General features: G+C 46.8%; 1 protein-coding gene across 1 annotated transcript in view; it reads left to right on the forward strand.

The window, feature by feature from the left end:
• Nucleotides 1–10,746, forward strand: part of TNN (tenascin N) — a 47,687-nt gene extending 36,941 nt beyond the window's left edge. Inside the window, exons 12-17 of the mRNA XM_054036486.1 lie at nt 594–726; nt 1,730–1,881; nt 3,684–3,780; nt 4,574–4,741; nt 5,532–5,695; nt 7,184–10,746. Coding sequence (XP_053892461.1) covers nt 594–726; nt 1,730–1,881; nt 3,684–3,780; nt 4,574–4,741; nt 5,532–5,695; nt 7,184–7,330 — 861 coding nt within the window. The 3' untranslated portion in view covers nt 7,331–10,746. The remainder of the gene's footprint in view (nt 1–593; nt 727–1,729; nt 1,882–3,683; nt 3,781–4,573; nt 4,742–5,531; nt 5,696–7,183) is intronic.
• Nucleotides 10,747–11,323: the final 577 nt, after the last annotated feature.

The raw sequence follows: 11,323 nt of genomic DNA on the forward strand, positions 1-11,323 counted from the left end.
TACAAACTGCCCCAGTTTAAAGTGCACATGGGATGTTGGGTTTAGTCAATCAGATCCCATTATCAAGAACATATGCACAACCTTAGAATTTAAGTGGGAAGGTGTCTCAGGGAGTGGAATATTCCATCTTAATTACACTTGTTGGGAGGAGCTGGTGCCCTACTGGATGCCACGTACCACTGTGACTGCTGCTGGGTGTTGTGGATTGGGCAGATCCTTCACACAATAGAAGATGTGTTTTTAACTTTGCTTTTCCAATGTGTTTATACGTGTCGGAGGGCTCCATGCACATGAGGTATCTCATTCGCGAATGTGCATACAGTCTATTCCCTGTGGATACAGTTATCTGTAGGGTCTGTGCAAGTTCACTTTTCCCCCCAAATCCTCATTCCAGGGACAGGGAATCCTCAACTTACCCACTAATATGCAGATGGCCCTGTATTTATGGGGTACACCCTGCTACGAGTATTCTTCTGACTGTGCCCTGCTCACCTCCAAAAGCATGCAGAGAATAGAAGCAGTATGGCTGGGAATAGATGACGCAGACTATGGAGCTTGGCAGATCGTTAGTCTATCTTTTCTTTTTTTGGCAGGAAGTGCAACTGGGTCCTAATGAGCGAAGGTTCATACTGGAAGGCCTGGGACAAGGAGTGAGGTACACAGTCTACATGGTGGCCTTTAAGGGTGACCGCCGGAGCAGAAAGGCAGCCAACACCTTCTTGACAGGTAGGGCTTGGCACTAATAATACTTAGCACATCTCATCTGTAGCATTTCACAGTTAAGGGTTAGTGGTGATGATTCCACTTTACAGAGGCCCAGAGAGATTAAATGACTTATCAAAGGTCATTCAGTAAGTCAGTGAGTTGGGAATAGAACACAGATCTCCTGACTTCCAGTCCAGTGCCCTGGGCCAGGCTGTATGGCAGGTTGGAGATTCAGTGGGGGAAGAGCATGAAGTGACACAGTGGGATGGCTTATATGGAGATTCAGATCTGTCTGGATGATGTTGCTGACAGAGCCTGCCAGTTGAGTATAGTAGATAGACTGATTGTGAAAAGCTGATTGGAAGTAGGGAAGTCGATCACCAACTCCGGATCTGCTTGCATCATCCCAGTAGCATGGGGGCAACTCGTATCTTGCAAGCACTGCTTGTGGCATTCAAGAGGTGCCCAAATTCACTAACAGGGTCCAGGAAACTTGCATCAAAATGGCATCCTTTTAAGGTGCCTTTCATGCCAACGTGATGCAGGAGTTTGTCCTATTGGGGAAGGCATTGCCCATTGTGGACAAATGGTGCATGTGGGGAGAGATTAGTGAGCTCCCTCTCCATTGAGAGCCAGTACTTACTACACATCTATGACTCCACCATCCCTAGAAAAATCCAGCTTTCTGAGACCCTCTCAAGGAACAGGCTGCCTCCTGCAGCTTCTAGTGACCCTATTCATGGGCCAGGTAGGCAGCAGGTAAAGCTAATATGCAGCTTAGGTGGAGGGCAGTCTTTACCAGAGCATGGCAGGACCCAGGGCATCCAGGTTTGTGCTCCAGCTGGTAGGTGCCTGGGGGTGTGCATATGGTGCAGGACTCTATATGACCCATAAGCCTAAGGCTGTCATTGTTCCTGTGCCCCTGTTCAAACCACATCCTCTTCAGGAGACTCAGTTGGGAACGCCTCTCCAGCTTCCTTTTCAGACTTGCTGATGTGAGTTTTTCCTTGTCTTGTTCCGACAGTTGCCTTCCTCTACCCATATCCTGCTGACTGCAGCCAGACCCAGCAAAATGGGAATGCCACCAGTGGCATATACATGATCTACTTGAATGGTGATGCTGGCAGGCCCATGCAGGTGTACTGCGACATGACCACCGACGGAGGCGGATGGATAGTGAGTGGTGCTGGGGTCTTTGCACAGCTGTGTACTTTTAAAAAAAATCAAGTGACTCTAACGCTGCGCTGACATCCCTGGAGACTGAAATCTTCTGTTTATGGCCAGCACAGGCATGACATGGGCAGCAGCACTGGAAGTATCCCTCTTCTTACTCTGCAGCTCCACATCTGTGTTTCTCAACTCTTGCCTGGGAAGTACCATCTTTAGGGGCAAGGGGATAGTTGCCTGTATGCCTGTTCAGTCCTTGGCCTCTGCTGAGACTGCCAACGAGGATGCTAATTGTGGTGTCATGGCATGCTCTACTCACTGCAGGTGGCACCTCCTCCTGGCTGTTCTGGGGATTAGCTCTCTTCCAGGTCCAACTCCTCCTTTTGTAGTCTCTCTCTCCATTGTTCTCTCGCTCACTCTGCAGCCCACCTCTTGCTCCAGGAGCTGCAGCTTTGTCTTCAGGACTCAGCCCTCTGGCCAGATCATTATGTGGTTTTCCCTTCTGGGGTAAGAAGTCTCACTAGGCCTGCTGTGCAGACACTGCCACTCTGTCAGTGGCAGGTAGGGGAACCCGGGGCCACCCACTACTTCAGGTTCCAGTCAAGGGCCCCTGCAACACACAGCCAAAGTCTGCTCAGTGTTCAATCTTGCTGCTTTCTCCCTAGGATGCTTCCTACTCTGCCTCCAATAGGCTTTCTTTTCCACCCTTTTCTCTCCCGGGTACGCCCTTCCCTAAGGGCCAGGGTCCCACTCTTTCCCTGGCCTCCCTCCTTCCCTCTCTAATACACAGAGGGTGGATGCAGACTTCCTCACTGCAGCCATTTCTGTTGCCAGCTTCCTGGCTTTGTATTAGTCGAGCCCAGCCCCGCATCTGCTCAGCTGAGCTCCATCTTCCAATCAGGAGTTGCTTCTCCAACCTAATCTCCTCATGTGGCCTATCTCACTATCCGGTCCTTTCTCCGCTTCCTTAACCCTTTTGGGATTGATGTGGGGGAAACGCCAATCACAGGTGTGGTGGTTGTGGACTGGGTCAGGTTCATTGAGATATAAAGTATTTCACTGGTTGGTCCCTTATTCCAGTCAGGCCAAAGGTGTTAGTGACTGAATTTCCTTACTACCTGATAACTGCATGGTGGCTCATGTGAAATGAACAAGCAGTCTTGAGTCCAGTTCCTAGTGGACTGCTGGCCACAGCACAGAAACCATGACCTAAGGGCAGGAGCATAAAACTGTGTGATTCTGGGAGTGTCTCTCTGTGCAGTGTCTCTCCCATTCTCCACTAGAGTAAGATTATCTTCATCTCTCTTTTTATTTTTTACGTTTTTATTTTAGTGAAGGCTGAATAATGCAAACAATTTTCCATGAATATTCATTCACATGTAAAAAAAAAGTTCTTGTTGGTCCTGTTGTATAGCTAGTTCCTGTTTATGTAGGTGTTTATACCACATTTGGGAGGTTTGTGTTCCTTTTATCCTCACTATCCACAAACATGAGTGTGATTTGAGTTATAATAGGGCAAACATTTGTGTAAAGCAAATTTTAAATTTCTAGTCGCAAGTGTATGCATTGGAAGAGCTTGTGTGCTTATCCAATCAGGGAACATTAAAAAAAAGCATATGAAATCACCTGGCCAATCCCATTTTTCCAACAGCTTGAATTCTGAACACTCATTAACGCCCCTTCTTTGTGGACAGATTGGAATCATGGAGAAATGGAGGAAATTGCCATCTGCTAGTGAATATTCCACACACAGAAAATGAGGATAATTTACCCAATTGTTCATGATTCATTCAGCAGTGCTTGTTTTGCAGGTGTTTCAGAGGCGGAACACAGGGCAGCTGGATTTCTACAAGCGCTGGAGGAATTATGTCGAAGGCTTTGGAGATCCCCTGGGGGAATTTTGGCTTGGTACTGTATCTGTATGTGACAGGTGAAGGGTGGACAGTTAAAGACAGGCTTTGTAGAGGCTGGCTGGCATTTTGATGCTTATCTGAAATATGCAAACTTCTCAGGTCTGCAGTCAGGTTGGAAATATCATGGGTACAGCCCTGGGCTTGTCTGCTTCTGCTCTTGTTTGGAAGTGCATAGGCAAATGAATCAAATCCAGTGCCCACTGAACTTCATCGGGCTGTCACTCAGAGTGAACCAATGTTTTCTGTACCTCAGAAGAGGTTCAGTTCAGGGGTTTTGTGATCCTGTACCAGGAGAGGAGTCACAAGATATTAGTGCACTGATTTAAAGGAGAATGTGGCATTCGCTGAAACATGAAGAATAGGAACAAAAAGTACTGTACTTGGCAAGTCATTTTCTGTGTCTCCTTTCCTGCTGTTTCAGCTGACTGTGCTTAGATTGGCGAATTCAGCACCTAGATATGACAGTGGTTGGGGTCTTTAGATTTGCTTAGAGATAGTGAATGTTCCTTCAGAGTTTGGATTATTCTCCTTGATCTAGCAGTGACATCAGATTCCTATGTTTCTGATGTCACTCTCTGCTGCCATGAAGCCGCGTGTGATGGTGCAAACTCATCCTTATCAGTATGATGTAACTTCGGGATCAAATAGGGGAAGAAGGTGGGATGAGAAGGAGCAAACCACTGATTTAACCACAAATGTGGCAAGAAGAACCTTGGAAAAGAGAAAGTGAATGAATTTTGACATTGGTTTTCCCTCTATAGAATAATTACCTTGGATTCTTCTCCCAGGTCTTGACAAATTGCACAACCTCACTAGCAGTACTCCCATCCAATATGAGATCCGGGTGGATTTGCAAACCTCCAATGACTCTGCCTATGCTGTCTATGACTTCTTCCAGGTGGCTTCAAGCAAGGATAAGTACAGGCTCTCTGTGGGGAATTACCAAGGCACTGCCGGTAAGGAACGCTTTGTATCCTTGCTTCTTCGGTCTCACATAATGGAAGCAAGCACTGGAATCTGGGACACTTGTTTCCCCATCAGCATGTGGGTTGGAATAGACTGGGATGCATTAGAAGTCCCATAAGCCAGGTTGCTTCCTGGTGCTTCTCTAAGGAGAGAAATATACATTGGTATTTCTGGCTGGACCTTGGGAGTGGGCCCGCCAAGCCATCTCCTGAGAAAGGGGGGACTAGGTGTGGCTCACCTGTCACGGGATAAAGAGGCAGAGAAGAAGGAGGAGGCCCACGGAACTGTCCTCCGACTGGATTCGGGGAGCAGGCCCAGCAGGCCACCTGCTGAAGAATCCAGAGTAGGTAGTGGTTCCAGCAGATGAGCCTGTGAAGACATTGGAGGGGCTGTTGGGCATTCCCAATCAAAGAAAACAACATTGGGAGGTGGGGAGAAGGAGGAGGGTTTTGTGGGGAGGAATGGCAACTTGATCCTCAACTGAACTGGAATTTAGACTCCTTGGGAGTTCGCCCAGCATTACTTCCCATCTTGATGATATAATGGCCTTTGCCATCTGTACTCCAGGTATTTCTTGCCATGATGATGCCTGTGCCCTTGGCTTCCAATCCTCTCACCTGCCCCATTTACCACCTACCCCGCCATCCCTTCCAACCCTCACTCCCACCCTCTGGGGATCTCCAACTTTGTGGAACTGCACTCTCCTAGCACACCCCCCAACAGTCTGATAGTGGCACCCCCAGATTGCTGTGCCTAACCTCTCCTTCTCCCCTCTTTTAGGGGATGCGCTGACTTACCACAATGGCTGGAAATTCACCACCTGGGACAGGGACAACGATGTGGCTCTGAGCAATTGTGCAAGGTCGCACCATGGCGCCTGGTGGTACAAGAACTGCCACTTAGCTAACCTCAATGGCAAATATGGAGAAAACAAGCACAGTGAGGCAAGTGCCAGGGTTCTGCAGCATGTGTGCTTCTTCTCACCAGCTTCAGGGACACGAGTGACGCTGGACAGCTCAGATGGTGCCTCAAGTCAGGAAGGGCTGTCCAGGCTCATCCAATGGTTACAGATCAGGCATACGTCTTCCCTTTAAAAAGGGTGTATTGTAATCAACCCATGGCAGCGCAGGAACCTCACAGTCGTTACTAGGGTACCCACTATGGCCACCTGTAACTTCAGAGTGACTGCAGGGATGGAACTCGCAGCATTCAGCCCAGACAGCACAGAGCCTACTGCTTGAACTAAACGAGTGTCTATTTATAGTAATCGGTATAGGGTCTATGAGACAGACAGACACATGTGCACTGAGTGGTTCCAGTTCCATCCTTTGAAACACAGCTGCAGACACACAGCCACTAGCTAGCTGATCACAGTACTGAACAGTGTATTTAGTGGTGCTGAAAGGTGCTGGATTGACAGCCATGGGAGACTGGAATCCTGTGTTTATCCAGAGAGCAAGGACAGCATGAATAATGGAACCTCTCTCATGATCTAAGCCAGGATTTGAACCCTTGTCTCTAGAGGTAAAAGGCTGGGGCATTATCTCAGACAAGTTGCATATGAAAAGCACTGTATACATGATGCTCAGGCCAGGGGCCCACCTAATTAGGTGGTGGCAACACATGTCACTGCTGCCCCATGTTCTGCGCTGGCTGCTCATTGGTTTCAGGATTGAATTCAAAGTGGCACTTTTAACCTATAAAGCCACAGATGGCACAGGACCTTGCTACTTGAGGTTATGTCTACACTGAAGCAGTGTGGGTGTTGTGGCACGGGCGATGGCTTGGACTAGGCATCTGGGATTAGACTGACGGCAGGGGCAGGCGGGCTTGGACTCTGGCGGCCAGCCTCAGCTTCTACCGGTGATGCAATGCCCCCACTGCTATTTTTAGCTTGCTAGCTCAAGCAGAGCTAGCGTGAGTCTGTCTTTCTGGGGGCTGGGAATCACACCTCCCAGCTGCAGTGTAGACATACCCTGAGAAACCACCTCTCTCTTTATGCCATGCTGCTACCGCTGCAAATGGGCAGGAACGTTTGAATTGGAACGTCCTAATTTTCAAAGGGGGAGTGGTTAGCAGTATAACACGCTCCTCAAGGGAAACCTCAGCTCAGAAATGGGCTCCTTCTTAGAAACTTGTCTGAAATGGTCCTGGTCTGTTGGTGTCAGGGCATGACACAAAATACATCTATTTACACAGGTCTCTGTATGTGTTATGCATGTAGGGGGTTCAATCCTGGTGCGTGACCAACTCTACGTATATTAACTTGTGTTGGGGTGTCCAGAGGGCTGGTAGGAACTCCCTCTTCTTATTATGGTAGAAATACAAATAAATAATAACCCTCCCAATATCTGAGTTATGTATTCTAGTATCCCAGTGCCCCACCCAGGGTTTACATGCTTAATACAGGGAATTCCTTGTTCTCTTTCCAGGGGGTCAACTGGGCACCATGGAAAGGCCATTTGTTCTCCATCCCTTACACTGAAATGAAGATCCGTCCTCAATCATCGAGCAATGAACCAATCCTGGGGAGGAAAAAAAGGTCTCAGGCAGGGAAGAGGAAGACGACCAGGGCCTAAAATGGCCTCCAAGCAGGGCCGAGCCTGTCAATTCCTGACAATGGAATTCCGTTATTTTGTAACAAAGTGTAAGGACTTGAACAGCTTGTTCCAATACTTATGTAACCAATGCCCAGCCTGCTTCAGCCCCTGCTCTGAGCTCTCTGGGTTCACAACCCAGCCTACTTTAAGCATTTGGAGGCTATTGACAAAAGTCACCAGTCACAGAGTGGGAGGGGACTGATGGGGAATATTAACATTTACAGCTATTCTGATAGGCTGAACTTGACAAGGATCTGACTGGTCTAATGCACACAGGTGACCTATTTTCACTGATCATTATGAACCTTACAAGCAAGCTTTAAACTTATGCTGCTGCTTCCCACAATCCAAGTTGCTGACCCCCCGGTATTTGCAAATGCCCTTCACTACTAGATATTGCTACCAGCTACTACTGTAACTTCTCAGGCCTCAAGGGGGCATTGTGAAGTTAAAATGCATCATCTTGTCAAGTTAAAATGCATCAAGTTAAAATGCACCCTCATCTATGTTGGAAATAACCCCGTGCGTTGATAATTTTAAGAGTCTAGTTTACTTGCTTCTGGTTTTGCTCTGTGTTTTTCTTCTCCCAGTTTCCAGCTTTGATGATGAAAAGAGGCCATTGCACTTTGCTTTTATTAATAATCAGCCTCTAGTTACTTTCTCTTTCCGATCCTCATGCTCTAGCACAACGCCACAGTCCTTGGGTTGTCTACACTGTGGGGAAAGATTTGGTTTTCAAACACTGCTTCTTTTGGAATTTTAAAAACAACATGGGAACATTTCACCTAGTTTTAAGTTTTTATATAAGCTTCTTTTTATAAAAACCTACATTTCCCATCTAAATTAAATCTAACAGCGTCACTATAAAGCCACTCGTTATGAGGCCCCTGAGTTCAGGTTTATCCTGAGGACTGGAATGAGGAATATGTACCAATAGTGGATTTGTTGTCACATGGCATCAACATCAGAATAGCCGAGAGCACCTGAGTTCTCTGAATAGGATTCTTTTGGTGACCTCGGACAACTCATGTAATCCCTCTGCCTCAGTGTTCTGATCTGCAAGATGGGGAGAATAATAGTCACCAACCTACCTCAGAGGGGTGTTTTGCGTGTTACTTAGTTAACGCTGGCAAAGCGCTTTGAAGATAATTAAGTACTAAATATTATTTTGAATACAACAGCTAATTCTTCACAGGAGAGAAATCTCTTCACTCATCCCTCTCTCTCCTTGGTCCATGCAGTACCTGTCTCCTCTTCCTTCACCTCTCAGTGCTGGATGCAGAACGTTCTCTACTCTTAAAGGTACAGTCCCACCAGGACAGGTGTTGAGCATCATGATATGCTGTCATGGCTGTATCCCCACTTTGAACTTTAGGGTACAAATGTAGGGGCCTGCATGAAAACTTCTAAGCTTAACTACCAGCTTAGCCCTGGTCCGCTGCCACCATTTCCAATGGATTCCCCCCCTGGGAAGCCTTGAAAAACCTTCACCAATTCCTTGGTGAATACCGATCCAAACTCCTTGGATCTAAAACAAGGAGAAATTAACCATTCCCCTCCTTCCTCCCACCAACTCCTGGTGAATACAGATCCAACCCCCTTGGATCTAAAACAAGGAGAAATTAACCATTCCCCTCCTTCCTCCCACCAACTCCTGGTGAATACAGATCCAACCCCCTTGGATCTAAAACAAGGAGAAATTAACCATTCCTCTCCTTCCTCCCACCAACTCCTGGTGAATCAAGATCCAAACCCCTTGGATCTTAAAACAAGGAAAAATCAATCAGGTTCTTAAAAAGAAGGCTTTTAATTAAAGAAAAAGGTAAAAATAATCTCTGTAAAATCAGTATGGAAATTAACCTTACAGGGTAATCAAACTTAAAGAGCTCAGAAGACTCCCCTCTAGTCTTAGGTTCAAAGTACAGCAAACAAAGATAAACACTCTAGTAAAAGGTACATTTACCAGTTGAGAAAACAAAGGAAAACTAAGACACCTTGCCTGGCTATTTACTTACAAGTTTGAAATAGGAGAGACTTGTTTAGAAAGATGTGGAGAACCTGGATTGAAGTCTGGTCCCTCTCAGTCCCGAGAGCGAAGGCCCTCCCAAACAAAGAACATAAACAAAAGCCTTCCCTCCCCTCCCCCAAGATTTGGAAGTATCTTGTCCCCTTATTGGTCCTTTAGGTCAGATGCCAGCCAGGTTACCTGAGCTTCTTAACCCTTTACAGGGAAAAGGATTTTGGAGTCTCTGGCCAGGAGGGATTTTATAGTACAGTACACAGGACAGCTGTTACCCTTCCCTTTATAGTTATGACATATGCTTTCTGTTAAACTGCTGGTAAAGTTAATCAACCCTGGTTTAAACTCTGTTGTCTTGGGTCCTCTAATTCCAGCTCCATGTCTCTTCATGCTAAAATCCTTCTGTATAATTTAATTGTAACCTTTGGAAAGCTGGTGTCTTCCAGCCAAAACAAATGCCTAGGAGGGAGTACGGTATATTCATGTTCACAAACTCCTAGGCAGGCTTCATAAAGAGGTGGAGGGGCAGAAAAAAGTGGTTGTACTAAGCTCTGTCTGCTCATGATGCTAAAATAAGATGCCACTCACAGGTGCCTGTGAAGAATTTTCACAGTATGAGGGTTGTCTTCACATACAGCACTAGTGCAGCTGCGCTGCTGTAGCACTTAAGTGAAGACACTCCTGTACTGACAGGAGAGCTTCTCCCATCGGTGTAGTTAATCCACCTCCCAAGAGGTGGTAGCTGTGTCGATGGGAGAAACTCTCCTGTTTACAAAACCTCCCGTGTAGGCAGCGCTAAGTCAGTATAACTGTACTGCTCAAGGCTGTGGATTTTTCACACCTCTGTCCGACATAGTTATACTGATATAGGTCTGTAGTGTAGACTTGGCCTGATTGTCCCTCTCTTTCCTTGCATCCTTTTCATCAGCACTGAAATAATTACAATGGTGACATTTAAATGGTCATCATTAGGCCTCAGAATTAGCACATTGACATGAACAAGGGTAGTTCATGCTATTCTTTGACCTGTTGTTTCCAGCAGATTAAGATAGGCAGCACTGCATGGGTTTACAGCCAGTTCACAAGGTGAAGATTTTCTTCACAGTCTTAAGGGTGAGACGTCATTTGCTTGTGAAGAAAAGCTCAGATCCTGGAGCACACAATGCAGCCAACAGGGGAAGTACCAGCTCACCAAGACTGGTGTGAGCCAGTCACATTCAATCACTACCCCAAAGGGTTAATCAGCTGTGTCAGTTGGAACATGAACATCCTGTGTTTCGGTGTGTCTAGTTCATAATGCTGAATTGAAATGTTCTTAAATAGAAAGAATGCCTAGGAATCATAACCATTCCCAATAAAGAACTTCTAAACACTTGCCCTACTGGAGCCTTTCACACCTCCTTTGCTCTGGTGTAAATGAGAACACAAGGGGTATGATTCTCTTTACACTAAGGAACCTTTATGCTGCTTGGGCCCTGAAACACACCCACTTTTGGGCCCCTTTTCTTTCCTCCCCCTGCCAAGCAAGAGGAGATAGTTCTTTTGCCCCTCCCCGCAACACCCAGCCTGGAAGGGAGTGAGGGGACCCCTGCGGCAGCCCCATACCCAGTTTGGAATAGAGTGGGAGTGAAGAAACCCAGGGTCTACAGGAGAAACAAAGGTGAGGCTGGGAGGCAGAATTGGTGGGGGGCACAACTAATGTGGGGCTGGGATTCATTTAGGGGCTGGGAGCAGAATTAGCTGCTGGGTGGGGGAGGGGCAGCTGTAGGGGTGAGAGCTCCTGCAGCAGGGGACAACTCATCTCAATGAGTCAGGGGGAGTGGGCAACATGAATTGTCTCACACACTAGGGATGGGTGGGGGGAGGGTTTCAAATATCAAAAGCCATGCCAAAGCCACAATACAGTTACAATAAACAGAATTTTTGCAGGGTCTGAGTCGTGATTTTTAAAC

This window comes from Malaclemys terrapin, chromosome 8 (genome assembly GCF_027887155.1).
Source record: "Malaclemys terrapin pileata isolate rMalTer1 chromosome 8, rMalTer1.hap1, whole genome shotgun sequence".
Lineage (NCBI taxonomy): Eukaryota > Metazoa > Chordata > Testudines > Emydidae > Malaclemys > Malaclemys terrapin.